Below are 16,557 nucleotides of genomic sequence, written 5' to 3' on the forward strand. Positions count from 1 at the left end.
ATCTGAAGGCGGGCCAAACACCCAAGGAAACTCCTTCCAGCTGATAGGATGATCACATCATGGAAGATGATTACATTTATATTACATACATCACATCTCATCATCCAATTCTGTCATTTGATGTGGATGGTTAACCTGTGCTGACGTGGATGGTTCACCTGTGCTGGTGTGGATGGTTCATCGTGGTGATGTGGATGGTTCATCGTGCTGGTGTGGATGGTGCATCATGGTGGTGTGGATGGTTCACCTCTGCTGGTGTGAATGGTTCATCGTGGTGGTGTGAATGGTTCATCATGGTGGTGTGGATGGTTCATCATGGTGGTGTGGATGGTTCACCTGTGCTGGTGTGGATGGTTCATCATGGTGGTGTGGATGGTTCACCTGTGCTGGTGTGGATGGTTCATCATGGTGGTGTGGATGGTTCACCTGTGCTGGTGTGAATGGTTCATCGTGGTGGTGTGGATGGTTCACCTGTGCTGGTGTGGATGGTTCATCGTGGTGGTGTGAATGGTTCATCATGGTGGTGTGGATGGTTCACCTGTGCTGGTGTGGATGGTTCATCATGGTGGTGTGGATGGTTCACCTGTGCTGGTGTGGATGGTTCATCATGGTGGTGTGGATGGTTCACCTGTGCTGGTGTGGATGGTTCACCTGTGCTGGTGTGGATGGTTCATCGTGGTGGTGTGGATGGTTCACCTCTGCTGGTGTGAATGGTTCATCGTGGTGGTGTGAATGGTTCATCATGGTGGTGTGGATGGTTCATCAAGGTGGTGTGGATGGTTTACCTGTGCTGGTGTGGATGGTTCATCATGGTGGTGTGGATGGTTCACCTGTGCTGGTGTGGATGGTTCATCATGGTGGTGTGGATGGTTCACCTGTGCTGGTGTGGATGGTTCATCATGGTGGTGTGGATGGTTCACCTGTGCTGGTGTGGATGGTTCATCGTGGTGGTATGGATGGTTCATCATGGTGGTGTGGATGGTTCACCTGTGCTGGTGTGGATGGTTCATCGTGGTGGTGTGAATGGTTCATCATGGTGGTGTGGATGGTTCACCTGTGCTGGTGTGGATGGTTCATCATGGTGGTGTGGATGGTTCACCTGTGCTGGTGTGGATGGTTCATCGTGGTGGTGTGAATGGTTCATCATGGTGGTGTGGATGGTTCACCTGTGCTGGTGTGGATGGTTCATCATGGTGGTGTGGATGGTTCACCTGTGCTGGTGTAGATGGTTCATCGCGGTGGTGTGAATGGTTCATCATGGTGGTGTGGATGGTTCATCGTGGTGGTGTGAATGGTTCATCATGGTGGTGTGGATGGTTCACCTGTGCTGGTGTGGAGGGTTCATCGTGGTGGTGTGGATGGTTCATCGTGGTGGTGTCGATGGTTCACCTGTGCTGGTGTGGGTGGTTCATCGTTGTCGTGTGGATGGTTCACCGTGGTGGTGTGGATGGTTCATCGTGGTGGTGTGGATGGTTCACCGTGGTGGTCTGGATGGTTCATCGCGGTGGTGTGGATGGTTCATCGTGATGGTTCATCGCGGTGGTGTGGATGGTTCATCGCAGTGGTGTGGATGGTTCATCGTGGTGGTGTGGATGGTTCATCTGTGCTGGTGTGGATGGTTCATCATGGTGGTGTGAATGGTTCATCGTGGTGGTGTGGATGGTTCACCGTGGTGGTGTGGATGGTTCATCGTGATGGTTCATCGTGGTGGTGTGGATGGTTCATCGCGGTGGTGTGGATGGTTCATTGTGGTGGTGTGGATGGTTCATCTGTGCTGGTGTGGATGGTTCATCATGGTGGTGTGGATGGTTCATCATGGTGGTGTGGATGGTTCATCGTGGTGGTGTGGATGGTTCATCTGTGCTGGTGTGGATGGTTCATCGTGGTGGTGTGGATGGTTCATCGCGGTGGTGTGGATGGTTCATCGCGGTGGTGTGGATGGTTCATCTGTGCTGGTGTGGATGGTTCACCGTGGTGGTGTGGATGGTTCACCGTGGTGGTGTGGATGGTTCATCGTGGTGGTGTGGATGGTTCATCTGTGCTGGTGTGAATGGTTCATCGTGGTGGTGTGGATGGTTCACCTGTGCTGGTGTGGATGGTTCATCATGGTGGTGTGGATGGTTCACCTGTGCTGGTGTGGATGGTTCACCTGTGCTGGTGTGGATGGTTCATCGTGGTGGTGTGGATGGTTCACCTCTGCTGGTGTGAATGGTTCATCGTGGTGGTGTGAATGGTTCATCATGGTGGTGTGGATGGTTCATCATGGTGGTGTGGATGGTTTACCTGTGCTGGTGTGGATGGTTCATCATGGTGGTGTGGATGGTTCACCTGTGCTGGTGTGGATGGTTCATCATGGTGGTGTGGATGGTTCACCTGTGCTGGTGTGGATGGTTCATCATGGTGGTGTGGATGGTTCACCTGTGCTGGTGTGGATGGTTCATCGTGGTGGTATGGATGGTTCATCATGGTGGTGTGGATGGTTCACCTGTGCTGGTGTGGATGGTTCATCGTGGTGGTGTGAATGGTTCATCATGGTGGTGTGGATGGTTCACCTGTGCTGGTGTGGATGGTTCATCATGGTGGTGTGGATGGTTCACCTGTGCTGGTGTGGATGGTTCATCGTGGTGGTGTGAATGGTTCATCATGGTGGTGTGGATGGTTCACCTGTGCTGGTGTGGATGGTTCATCATGGTGGTGTGGATGGTTCACCTGTGCTGGTGTAGATGGTTCATCGCGGTGGTGTGAATGGTTCATCATGGTGGTGTGGATGGTTCATCGTGGTGGTGTGAATGGTTCATCATGGTGGTGTGGATGGTTCACCTGTGCTGGTGTGGAGGGTTCATCGTGGTGGTGTGGATGGTTCATCGTGGTGGTGTCGATGGTTCACCTGTGCTGGTGTGGGTGGTTCATCGTTGTCGTGTGGATGGTTCACCGTGGTGGTGTGGATGGTTCATCGTGGTGGTGTGGATGGTTCACCGTGGTGGTCTGGATGGTTCATCGCGGTGGTGTGGATGGTTCATCGTGATGGTTCATCGCAGTGGTGTGGATGGTTCATCGCGGTGGTGTGGATGGTTCATCTGTGCTGGTGTGGATGGTTCATCATGGTGGTGTGAATGGTTCATCGTGGTGGTGTGGATGGTTCACCGTGGTGGTGTGGATGGTTCATCGCGGTGGTGTGGATGGTTCATTGTGGTGGTGTGGATGGTTCATCTGTGCTGGTGTGGATGGTTCATCATGGTGGTGTGGATGGTTCATCGTGGTGGTGTGGATGGTTCATCGTGGTGGTGTGGATGGTTCATCTGTGCTGGTGTGGATGGTTCATCGTGGTGGTGTGGATGGTTCATCGCGGTGGTGTGGATGGTTCATCATGGTGGTGTGGATGGTTCATCTGTGCTGGTGTGGATGGTTCACCGTGGTGGTGTGGATGGTTCACCGTGGTGGTGTGGATGGTTCATCGTGGTGGTGTGGATGGTTCACCTGTGCTGGTGTGGATGGTTCATCATGGTGGTGTGGATGGTTCACCTGTGCTGGTGTGGGTGGTTCATCGTTGTCGTGTGGATGGTTCATCGTGGTGGTGTGGATGGTTCATCTATGCTGGTGTGGATGGTTCATCATGGTGGTCTGAATGGTTCATCGTGGTGGTGTGGATGGTTCATCATGGTGGTGTGGATGGTTCATCGTGGTGGTGTGGATGGTTCATCGTGGTGGTGTGGATGGTTTATCCTGGTGGTGTGAATGGTTCATCGTGGTGGTGTGGATGGTTCACCTGTGCTGGTGTGGATGGTTCATCATGGTGGTGTGGATGGTTCACCTGTGCTGGTGTGGGTGGTTCATCGTTGTCGTGTGGATGGTTCACCGTGGTGGTGTGGATGGGTCATCGTGGTGGTGTGGATGGTTCATCGTGGTGGTGTGGATGGTTCATCGTGGTGGTGTGGATGGTTCATCGTGGTGGTGTGGATGGTTCACCTGTGCTGGTGTGGATGGTTCATCATGGTGGTGTGGATGGTTCACCTGTGCTGGTGTGGGTGGTTCATCGTTGTCGTGTGGATGGTTCACCGTGGTGGTGTGGATGGTTCATCGTGGTGGTGTGGATGGTTCATGGTGGTGGTGTGGATGGTTCACCTGTGCTGGTGTGGATGGTTCATCATGGTGGTGTGGATGGTTCACCTGTGCTGGTGTGGGTGGTTCATCGTTGTCGTGTGGATGGTTCACCGTGGTGGTGTGGATGGTTCACCGTGGTGGTGTGGATGGTTCATCGTGGTGGTGTGGATGGTTCATCGTGGTGGTGTGGATGGTTCATCGTTGTCGTGTGGATGGTTCACCGTGGTGGTGTGGATGGTTCATCGTGGTGGTGTGGATGGTTCATCGTGGTGGTGTGGATGGTTCATCGTGGTGGTGTGGATGGTTCATCCTGGTGGTGTGGATGGTTCATCCTGGTGCTGTGGATGGTTCATCGTGGTGCTGTGGATGGTTCATCGTGGTGGTGTGGATGGTTCACCTGTGCTGGTGTGGATGGTTCACCTGTGCTGGTGTGGATGGTTCACCTGTGCTGGTGTGGATGGTTCACCTGGGCTGGTGTGGATGGTTCACCTGGGCTGGTGTGGATGGTTCGCCTGTTCTGACGTTGATGGTTGTATCAGAACTTCGTTCCCTTTTATGACTGAGTAATACACATCTTGTTTGTTCATCGTCTGCTGGTGGACACTTGAAATGATTCCACCTTTGACTGTTGTGAAGAGTGGTGCTGTGAATGTTCGTGGACAAGTCTCCGTGTGGACATAAGTTTTCGTTTTTCTCGAGTATATACCTAGGAGCACAGTTGCTGTGTTATAAGGTAGCTTGAGGAGCTACTCGGCTGTTTTCTGCAGCGGCTGCATCATTTTACATTCCCGCCAGCAGTGCGTGAGGGTTCCGATTTGTCCACATCCTAGTGAACACTTGTTATTTTCTGTCTTTTTTTACTGTAGCCATCCCAGTGGGTACGAAGTAGGGTATCGGGGTGTTTAGATTTGCATCTCCCTGACTAACGATGCTGTGTCTTTTCATGTGATTGTCGGCCATTTGTATGTCTTGGAGAAATGCCTGTTCAGATCCTCTGCCCCCATTTTAATTGAGTTATGTGTCTTTTTATTATTGAGTTGTGAGGGTTCTTTACATGTGCTAGATATGAGTTTATATCTGATATGTGATTTGAAAATACTCTTTCCTATTCCCTGGGCCGTGTTGTTACTTCGTGATAGCGTCGTTTGATGCACAAAAGCTTTCACTTTTAATGACACCCAATTTGTTTTCTCTTTGGAATCTTGTGCTTTTGGTATAATACCTAAAAAGCCATTGCCTAATCCAAAGTCATGAATATTTTACCATGTTTTCATCTAAAAGTTTTGTGGTTTTAGCTCTTACATTAGGTCTTTGGTCCCTTTTGAGTTAATTTTTGCGTATGAGGTGAGGGTAGGGGGTCCAAGTTCACTCTTTTGCAGGTAGAGATCCGGTTGTGCCAGCACCCTTGGTTGAAGAGACTCTTCTCCCCACGTTGAATTCTTGGAAGACCAATCGTTGAAGATCAGTTGGCCGTAAACCTAAGGTTTAGTTTGGATTCCGAATTCTCTTCCACTGATGTACATGTCTAGCCGTATGCCAGTACCTCACTGTCTTCATTAAGTTCACTTTGTAGTGAGTTTCAGAATCAAGAAGCGGGAGCCCTCCAACTTTGTTCTTCTTTACGCAGATGGCTTTGGCTGTTTGGGGTCCCCTGCAATTCCACATGGATTTTCAGATCAGTTTATCGGTTTCTACAAAGAAGCCAGCTGGGATTCTGATAGGCATCGCATTGAATCTGTAGATCAGTTTCGGGACTACTGTCATCTGAACAATTCCCAGCCTTCTGATCCGTGAACGTGGGAAACCTTTGCATTTACAAGCAGTCCCCGGGTTGCGGGCGGTGTCCATTCCTAACTGTGTCTTTAAGTCGAATTTACGGGTAATCAGAACAGGTGCCTGTGATTCCAATTTAGTGTTACTTTAATGCAGTGATTTAAAAGCAGCAGGTGAAGATCATTGTGATGAAGTATTTTTTGCAAGAGTAGGACTTGGTTCAGTCATTTCAGAGTGAGGGTGAATTTACATGCATTAAAGGGCAAGGACCCGTTGTCCCTAAGTCAGACACTCGTAACCCGTAACTTGGGGACTGCTCGTACTTAAGCCAAAAAAACCAAACCCATTGAAGTCTATCCCGACTCATAGATCTTTAATTTTTTTCAAAAAATTTTCTTAGTTCAATTGGCATGATAAAATCTATTAAGAAAACATTCTGCATCCCACTTTGAAGAGTGGCGTCTGGGGTCTTAAACGCTAGCAAGCGGCCATCTAAGATGCATCAACTGGTCTCATCCCACCTGGATCAAAGGAGACTGAAGAACACCAAAAACACAAGGTAATTACGAGCCCAAGAGACAGAAAGGGCCACATAAACCAGAGACTACACCAGCCTGAGACCAGAAGAACTAGATGGTGCCCAGGTAGAACCAATGACTGCCCTGACAGGGAACACAACAGAGAACCCCTGAGGGAGCAGGAGAGCAGTGGGATGCAGACCCCAAATTCTCATAAGACCAGACTTAATGGTCTGAGTGAGACTAGAAGGACCCCGGTGGTCATGGCCCCCAGACCTTCTGTTGGCCCAGGACAGGAACCATTCCTGAAGCCAACTCTTCAGACATGGCTTGGACTGGACAATGGGTTGAAGAGGGATGCTGGTGAGGAATGAGCTTCTTGGATCAGGTGGACACTTGAGACTATTTTGGCATCTCCTGCCTGGAGGGGAGATGAGAGGGTGGAGGGGGTTAGAAGCTGGCGAGAAGGACATGAAAAGAGAGAGTGGAGGGAGAGAGCAGGCTGTCTCATTAGGGGGAGAGTTTTTTCTTAGTTTTCAAATTGTAAGTTGTGTATTTCTTTTGTTTTAATTTACTCCAGAGTATTTTTTTCTTTCGATGCCGTTGTAAATGGAATCGTTTTCTTAATTTTATTCTTGGGTTGCTCGTTGTCAATCAGCCGTTGAAAACCCTGTGGTGCACAGTTCTGTTCTGACACTCATGGGTGCGTCGTGAGCCAGAGTCGATGCCGTGGCAACCGGGAAAATAGTGCATAGAAATACACGATTTTTGTATGTTGATCTCGTATCCTGCAATGTTGCTGAATTCATTTATTAGTTCCAATAGTATTTTAGGAGACCTGATGGCACAGTAGTTAAAGGTTCCTCGGCTGCTAACCTAAAGGTTCGAGCTCCCCAGTGGCTGTGCAGGAGAAAGATGTGGCAGTCTGCTTCCGTAAAAATTAAAGCCTTGGGAACCCTATGGGGCAGTTCTACTCCGTCCTGTAGGGTCGCTATGAGGCGGAAGCTACTTGACAGCAATGCCATAAGCAGAAACTATCTGGGGAATTTGAATCGTAGTTGTAAGGATGTTGGTATACACTTGCTGTATACCTAATTGTTCTTGTCCACTTTGAGCCGGTTAACTAAATGAGTTTTTTTTTTTATTTCTTTCATTGTTTTCCCTCCTTGCTTTTTGTCTGATACAGTTTGAAGGACATGGGATTCTCTATTCCTTAAATGCCAGTAAGCTCTCCCCTCCTCCACTGGGTCTGCTTTCTTCTACAGGAGAACGAGTTTTTCTTTTTTACCATTAATTTTCCAAGTGTAACTCAGGTTTTTTATTTCTTGCATCGATGTCAGTAATTTATATTTCTTCTGAAATAATTTTTGCATAATTTATCAGTTTACTACTCTAAAGCTTTTCATTGTCTTCTGTATTTTTTTTTTTTTTTTAAGTCTGTGGTTTATCTGCAGGGAGCCTTGGTGACATGATGGTTAAGCGCTCAGCTGCTACCCAAAAAGCTGGCAGCTCCACGAGAGAAAGACCTGATAATCTGTTCCCGTAACGATTACAGCCTAGAAAACCCTATGAGGCAGCTCTGCCCTGTCACAGTGGGTTGCCGTGAGTCGGAACTGACTTGACGGCACACAGTCACGATGGTTTATCCCCACATAGGACCCTTTTGCTTTATTGTTTACTTCTGCTATTCTTTCTTCCATTCTCAAGATCAACTCATACTACTTTTTTCTAATAAGTATCTTTGAGCTTGTTGATTATTTTTATAATTTTTTGTTTATCCTTTTCCTAAATTTCTGCTCTCATTTTTATTATTTTCTTCCATGTAGTTTTTCTTTTTTTTTTTCTATTTATTCTGCCCTTCTTTTTCTAGCCTCTTGGGTTAACTACTTATTCTTTTTTTCTTCCCCTGCTTTGGGTCAGTTTTACTGGGATGTGATTTACATACAACAGGGTTCACCTGCATATCGACCACCGTAATCAAGATGTGGGACATTTCATCACCCGTGAACGTCCCTGTGCCCTTTGTAATCAACCCCACTGCTTGGCCCTGGCCACCCACAGATCTGCTTTGTGTCTCCCAAGTCTTGCCGCTTGTAGAATTTCACACGAATGGTGTCAGGGTGCGTTGGCTTCTGCGTCTGGCTTCTTGTTACAGGTTTATGTCTATGCTCACGAAGGATAATGGTCTGCAGTGTTTCCAGGTTGCTCTCGGGGTAGTTCTGGCCTCTCGGAGCTGGCTGGGAAGTGTTCCTTCTATTCGCTTTTCTTGGGCCATTGTTTTTAAGTTTTTGGTAGAATTCACCAGTGAACCCACTGGGACTAAAGTTTTCTTTGTGGGGAGGTTTCTAACTACAATTTCTTTAATAAATACAAGTTATGTACATTTTCTCCGGTGAGCTCCAGTAGTTCATTTCATTTCTGACATGAGCATTTCTGTCTTCTCTCTTTTATTCTTCATTAGTCTGCCAGAAGCTGAATTTTCTTTACTTTTTTCCTCTCCCAAAAATCAGCATTTGGTATTAGTGATTTTCTCTTACAATTTTCTGTTATGTTGATTTTTTATCTTTTCTTTATCATTTCCTTCCTTCTGCTTACTTTAGATTTAATTTGCTCTTTTTCCAGTTTCTTAATGTGGCAGCTTTGCTCTTTAAAACTTTCTTCTTTTCTAATGTACGCATTTAATGCTGTAAATTTCCTTCTAAGCATTACATAACCTGTATCCTACAAATGGATGTATGTTCTTTCTTTCCTCATTTTCTTTTGGTTCTATCCAGATTCTAATTTGCTATGTTACTTCTCCTTTGCCCAATGAGTTATTTAGAATTTTGTTGCTTAATTTTAAAAACTCGCAGATTTTTCAGACATTTTTTTTGTTACTGATTTCTAATTTAATTCCATTGTGATCAGGGAACAGACTTTGCCTGATTTCAGTTATTTAAAAGTTGCTGAGACTTGTCTTAGGAGCGGACGTCTGTGTTTTAAGTGCTCCGTGTGGGCTTGAAAAGGAGATACATTCTTTGCAGTGTGTTGAATATCAGTTTGCTTGATAGTGTTTTCAAATCTTTGCAGTTTTACAGATTTTCTGTCTGCTCCTTCTGTCAGTGTTGAGACACCAGCCGTAATTGTGGATTTCTGTTTCTCTTTGCAGTTCTATCAGTATCTGCTTCATGGACGTTGAGGCTCTGTTAGAAAGCATGCCCCATTTAGGGTTTCTCTGTACCCTCCATGAATTGCCCCTTTATCACTATAACATGATCCGTTGTGTCCCCGGCAGTATTTCTTGCTCTGAAAGCTGCTTTGTCTGACATCAACGCATCCACAATGAAATACTACTCAGGAGTGAAAAGAAACGAACTATTGACACACAGAATAACGTAGGCGAGTCTCATTTGCATTGTGCTGAGTGAAGAGAAGCCAGACCTACGAGCTTCATAGGGTCTGATTCCATTGATACGACATTCTGGACAAGACACAACCATAGCTAGGCATGGAGAGCCGGTCAGTTGTGGGGGTTGACTCTAAAGGGGCAGGGGAGGGAGTTGTTGGAGATGATGGCACTCTGTGTAAAAACTGCTTTATATCTTTCATGTTTTAGAGCTAACTCATTTCCCATTCACTTCAGAAGATTTTTTAAAAAATTGTGAGAGATGATTTAGGTCAAAGCTGATTTTCTTCGTTTAATTTTTAAATGAAAATATTATGATGATATACCACAGTAAAACTTTAAAAAGAAAAACCCTGTTGAATCTTTCAGCCACCTTTTAGGATTGAATAGAATTGGAATTCAAGGTGTGCATCCAGTTCCCCTAACTTTTTAATTGAGGTGTAGTTTACGTGAAGGAGCTCTGGTAGCGTATCAGTTAAGTGATCGGCTGCTAACCAAAAGGTTGGCGGTTTGAACCTATCCAGCAGCTTCATGGGACCTGGCCATCTGCTCCCATAAATATTGAACCAGAATAACCAAACCCATTGCCACGGAGTCGATTCCAACTCATAGTGACCCTATAGGACAAAGCAGAACTCCCCCATAGCGTTTCCAAGGCCTTGATCTTTATGGACGCAGACTGCCACACCTTTCTCCTGGGAAGCCACTGGTGGGTTCAAACTACCGACCTTTGGGTTAGCCGCCAGGCACTTAACCACCTAGAAAACTCTGTGGGGCAGTTCTGTGTCACATGGTGTTCCTGTGAGGTGAAACTGACTCAACGGCACCTACTGACTACAACAACGTAGCTTATATACAAACGAGCATACAAACCTTAATTCACACACATCTCTGGTTGTTGACAAATGCATAGAGTCATGTACACAGCACCAGCACTGGTTCAGAGCAGCACCATTGCCCCCAAATCCTAAGTGATGAACCTTTATACACCCTAGACCCAGAGAGCGAGTATTTCTGGCACCCCAATTAGTCCCCCCGGGTAGCCAGAGTTGTGAATGCTACTGGGATTAGCGTTAACAGAACCAAGCACGCACATTCTTTGTTATCTTTCTTCCGCAGCTCAGTATTGTGTCCATCAGATTCATCCACACGTGCGTGGAGCCATTGGCTCTTCCTTTTCATTGCTGCATTGTATTCTACTCTTTGACTATACCATGATTTATCCATCCAGCCTGCTCCTCAGGGACAGTTGGGTTGTTTTTGTCTTGGGGGCATTATGGATAAAACTACTATGAACATCCTTGTTGGTGTCTTTTGTGAGCACAAGCACTCGATTCTGTTGGTGAGTTCCTAGGAAGAGAACTGATGGTTTGCACATGTTAACTACGTTAGTAGAACTGCCTGTTTTCCCGGGTAGCTGGACCACTTTACTATCCCAGCAACACCACTCCAGAGTTGCGGTTCCTCCAGACCCTGTTACCAGAGCTTGTATTTCCAGTCCTTTCAGTTCTAGCCATTCACAGGGTGTTTGTGCTGGTGTCTCGTGCTTTTAATTGGCGCCAAGCACGTTTTCATGTGCTTTCTGGCCACATGCATGTTCTTTCTCTTGGAGTGCCCATTCAAGTCTGTTGCCCTGTCTTTTAAGTTGTGGTGTTTGGGTCATTTTTTAAAAATCGATTTATAGGAGTTATTTAAAATTCTGCATATGAGTCTTTTGTCAGAAATAATGTATTGCAGATATCCTTTCCCAATCAATGGCTTGTCTTTTTGTTCCTCCAACGATGTCTTTGGTTGAACAGAAGGTCTCAGTGTTAAAGTAGTTCAGTTTACCAGTCTGTTCTTTCAGGGTAGTATTCTTGAGTCCTGTTTAAGAATTTTTATCTACTCCAAAGTTATGCGGATCTTTTCTGTTTTTCAGGAAGTTTACTCTTTCACATTCAGGACTGTGATCTATTGCACATTAATTTTTATGTACGATGTGAGGTAGGGATCAAGATTTTTTTATTTATTATTTAATGTGGCAAGTCCGCGGACGCAGTACTTCTATTAAAAAGATTCTCCTTTTCCTACTGGATTGCAATTGTGCCTTTGGCCCGAATCAGTTAACTGGCTATGTGAGGGCCTGAAACTCTGTTCTCCTCCATTGCTCTGTTTCTTTTTCCTTGTGCTGATACTACATTGTCTTAATTACTGTAGCTTTATAAAGAAAGCCTTGAAATGCAATTCCTCCAATTTTCTTCTTCTTCTTTTTTTTCCCCAAGCATTTCCATGTTTTAGAATCAGCTTGTCAATTTCTACAAAAAAAAAAAAAACCAACTGGGTGTTGATTGGGATTGCAATGAATCTTTAGAACATTTTTGGAACAATGGACATTTTAACAACATCAAGTCTTCAGACCTGTTAGTATGCTGTGTTCCTCCATTTATTTGGGTCTTTCGTAATTTCTCCCAGCAATGTTTTCTTTGTAAAGATCTTGTACACTTTTTATTAAATTTATTGATAGGTTGATTTTAGATGGTCCGTTTTAAAATTTCTTTTTTCAATCGATTGTTGCTAGTATATTGAAATATAACTGATTTTTGTATTTGCTATTGAACCTGGATCCAGCAACCTTGCCAAGTTTTTACACTTAGCAATTCTAAATTTTGTAAACCTTTTGGATTTTTGCATATCAAATCATATGATTTTAAATTGACAGTTTTGCCTCTTCTTTTTCAATCATTATCTTTTATTTCTCTCTCTTGCTTTGTTGCCCTGGTTAGGACATCCTGTTCTTATTTCCAAGCTCAGGGAGGAATCGTTCTCGTGTTTCACCATTAAGTGTGACGTTACCCAGAGAGTCTTCTGTAGATACCCTTTATTACAGTACGGGTGTACCTAGTTTCCTGGCTTTTTTTTTTTTTTCTTTAATCGTGATTTATATATCTAGACAGACAGACAGTTGTTAGTTGCTGTCTTACGCTGTCTTCTAGTCTTCTATAGAGAAGCAAAACCAGTGAAGGATGTAAATAGAGAGAGAGAGAGATTTATCTCATGGAAATGGCTCATGTGGTTGTAGAGGCTGGCAAGCCCCAAGTCCATGGGTCAGGCGTCAGGTCAGAGGCTTCGCCTGGCTCACAGGCTGCAGAGGCTGGTGAATCCCAAGATCAGCAGGCAACATGGCAGGCACCTGGCTTAAGTTCCAGGAGCCAGAGGTCAGACAATGAGGAACTGGATGTAGGATCCAGAACAAGCAAAACCCAGCAAACTTTTCCGGAACGTCTGTATGTATTGAATGCAGGCCACACTCCTGAGGAAATTGCCCTTACAGCTGATTGGCTGATCACATCAGATACATCATGGAGGTGAGTACCTTATATCACAAAATGGAGGATAACTACATCATTACATAACTGCCGAACCATTGAGAATCATGGCCCAGCCAATGTGACACACAACCTTAACCATCATAGCTGCCACCAAGCCACTTCCGACTCACGGTAAACCCACATTTAACAGAATGAAACGTTGCCCCGTCCTGCACCATCGTCACAATAGTAGGTATGTTTGAGCCCATTGTTGCAGCCACTGTGTCACTCCATCTTGTTGAGGGTCTTCCTCTTTTTTGCTTACCCCCTACTTTACCAAGCATGGTGTCCTTCTCTAGGCACTGGTCCCGCCTGATAACATGTCCCAAGTACGTGAAACAAAGTCTCACCTTCCTCACTTCTAAGGAGCCTTCTGGCTGTACTTCTCCCCAGGCAGATTTGTTCATTCTTTTGGTAGTCTATGATATATTCAGTATTCTTCTCCAACACCTTAATTCAAGCGTCTGTGTGTGTGTGTGTGTGTGTGTGTGTGTGTACATATGTACATACCTACAAACAAAAATGTACATACACATATACATTGCCGAATTCAATTTGCTAATAACGTATTTTATTTAGGGTTTTGAGTCTGTGTTCATGAGGGACATTGGCCTGTAATTTTCCTTCCTTGTGTCCTTGGCAGGTTTCAGAATCTGGGTCACGCTGACCTCATCAGAGTTGGGAAATGCTCCTTCCTTTTTTATTCTCTGGACGGGCTCGCATACCATCGACATTATCTCTTCTGTAAACACTTGGAAGAATTCACTGGTGAACCCTCCTGGGTCCGGCATTTTGTTGGCAGAAAAGTTTTTAATTATGTGTTCAATCTCCTGAAGAAACATAGGACTGTCGAGATTTTCTCTTCCTGTGTTGGTTTTGGTTAGGTGTGTTAATGAAGTAATTTGTCCATTTCACCTAAATTGTCAAATTTATTGGCATAAAGTTATTCATAATATCCACGTACTACCCTTTTTTTTTTTTTCCGGTGCAAATACACACAGCAAAGCCGGCTCCCGTTCCACAGTTTCTAAAGAAAATGTTCAGTGACGTTGGTTATGTTCTTCACGTCGTGTCAAGATTCTCCTTGTTTCTGTTCTAGTTGTTTCACTTTCCTGTATTTAATCTCCCTGCTGCCATCTCTTCCATGTTTTATAATCTGTTGACCCTTTGGTCTTATATAGATTTTTATATTTTTTTGGGGACACAGTACTGAAGGGTGACAATCTACTCTTTGGGCTAAACCGTTACTTATTTTAAAGGTGACTTCAGGGGATAATTTCAGTTCAAGGTTTGAAGAGTGCAGCCTCGGTAGGTCCAGCGCTTAATGTCGACGGGAGCTGTAGTGATGTCCTCTCATTCCTGACGTCGGTCATCTGTGTTTTCTTTCTTTTGTTCTTGAAGAGTCTTGCTAAAGGGGCATCAATTTATTTTAAAAATCTTATCAAAGAAATGACTTTGGTTGTATTGATACTCTTTACTGATTTGCTTTCTTTTTCGTTCATTTGGGCTCTTTATTTTCCTTTTCTTTCTGAGACAGAAGCTTGGGACATTGTTCATCTTCAACCTTTCTTTGTTTCTAGTGCGTGTGTTTAAAGCTACAAACTTACCTGTGGTCATCGCTTACCTGCACTCAATACGGTTTGACAGTGTTTGCATTTAAAGCATTTTCTGAGTTGTCTTGTGGAAGTATGTTGCTTAATTTCCACACATTCGAGGGTTTGCATGTTGCCTTCCTGTACAGATTTCCAAGGTATTTTAACCGTGCTTAGGGGATTTGTTCTGGGCACAGTGCCATGGCTCTCTGTTCATAGCAGTGTCTGACGACGGAAATAAACGACCTGGCTTGCGAGAATGAAAACATACCTTGCGTTTTGAGGAAACAAGTTGACACCCATTGCTGCAGCTGGTGGGTTTGGAAAGTTATGTTCTGATTTTCTGCAGCAGCAGCAGGGCGGTCCCTTTGTAGCCTCAGCATCAGAGCTCAGGCCTCGTAATGTGAGGCTGGTGAGGGAGTCAGGGTTCGCAAATGTTCTCTTCTGCCCCAACGCAGGCCTGTGGCTGCCCGCTGTACTGGAAGGGGCCGCTGTTCTACGGTGCCGGGGGAGAGCGCACAGGCTCCGTGTCCGTTCACAAGTTCATCGCCATGTGGAGGAAGTGAGTCCTGCCCCTGGGAGGGTGGGGGGCGTGGGGAGACATGCAGAGGCTTGTGTGTAGATGCTCAGACGTGTGGGCATATGGAAGTGTGGACACAGGGCCAAGTGAATGTGTGGACACGTGGACATGAGGGGTGTGGACATGTGGACGCTTGAACATGTGGGCATATGGAAGCGTGGACACAGGGCCAAGTGAATGAGTGGACACGTGGACATGAGGGGTGTGGACATGTGGACGCTTGAACATGTGGGCATATGGAAGCATGGACACAGGGCCAAGGGGATGTGTGGACACGTGGACATGAGGGGTGTGGACATGTGGACATTTGGATGTGTGGGCACAAGCCAAGGGGATGTGTGGACACGTGGACATGTGGACATTTGGATGTGTGGGCATATGGAAGTGTGGACACAGGGCCAAGGGGATGTGTGGACACGTGGACATGAGGGGTGTGGACATTTGGATGTGTGGGCATATGGAAGTGTGGACACAGGGCCAAGGGGATGTGTGGACACATGGACATGAGGGGTGTGGACGTGGACGTTTGGATGTTTGGGCATATGGAAGTGTGCACACAGGGCCAAGTGAATGTGTGGACATGTGGGCACGACGGGTGTGGACATGTGGGTGTATGGAAGTGTGGACACAGGGCCAAAGGGATGTGTGGACGTGTGGACGCTCAGACGTGAACACTCGCACGTGTGGACATGTGGATGCTTGGAGGTGTGGGCATGTGGAAGCATGGACACGGGGCCAAGTAGATGTGTGGACACATGGACATTAGGGGTGTGGACATGTGGACACTCGGACATGGGCATATGGAAGCATGGACACAGGGCGAAGTGGATGTGTGGATATGTGGACATGAGGGATGTGGACGCTCAGACAACACTTGGTCATGTGGATGTGTGGGCGTGTGAGCATGTGGACCTTAGTCACATGGAGGTACGGGCATGTGAGCACGTGGAGCTTGGTCGTGTGGGTGTGTGAGCACATGGAGCTTGGGCTTGTGAATGTGTGAGCACGTGGAGCTTGGTCGTGTGGATGCATGGGTATGTGGGCGTGTGAGCATGTGGACCTTAGTCGCATGGAGGTACGGGCATGTGAGCACGTGGACCTTAGTCGCGTGGAGGTACGGGCATGTGAGCACGTGGACCTTAGTCGCATGGAGGTACGGGCATGTGAGCACGTGGAGCCTGGTCGTGTGGGTGCATGGGTATGTGGGCGTGTGAGCACGTGGACCTTAGTCTTGCGGAGGTACGGGCATGTGAGCACGTGG

The 16,557-nt window shown here is 46.2% G+C and overlaps 1 protein-coding gene across 1 annotated transcript in view; it reads left to right on the forward strand.

Moving 5' to 3' along the window:
* LOC135229064 (serine/threonine-protein phosphatase 2A regulatory subunit B'' subunit beta-like) overlaps positions 1-16,557 on the forward strand; it is a 56,019-nt gene that overhangs the window by 26,562 nt on the left and 12,900 nt on the right. The window contains exon 3 of the mRNA XM_064278854.1: positions 15,175-15,278. Within this exon, the coding sequence (XP_064134924.1) occupies positions 15,175-15,278 (104 nt within the window). The remainder of the gene's footprint in view (positions 1-15,174; positions 15,279-16,557) is intronic.

Source organism: Loxodonta africana, chromosome Y (assembly GCF_030014295.1).
Source record: "Loxodonta africana isolate mLoxAfr1 chromosome Y, mLoxAfr1.hap2, whole genome shotgun sequence".
In the NCBI taxonomy this organism is placed as follows: Eukaryota; Metazoa; Chordata; class Mammalia; order Proboscidea; family Elephantidae; genus Loxodonta; species Loxodonta africana.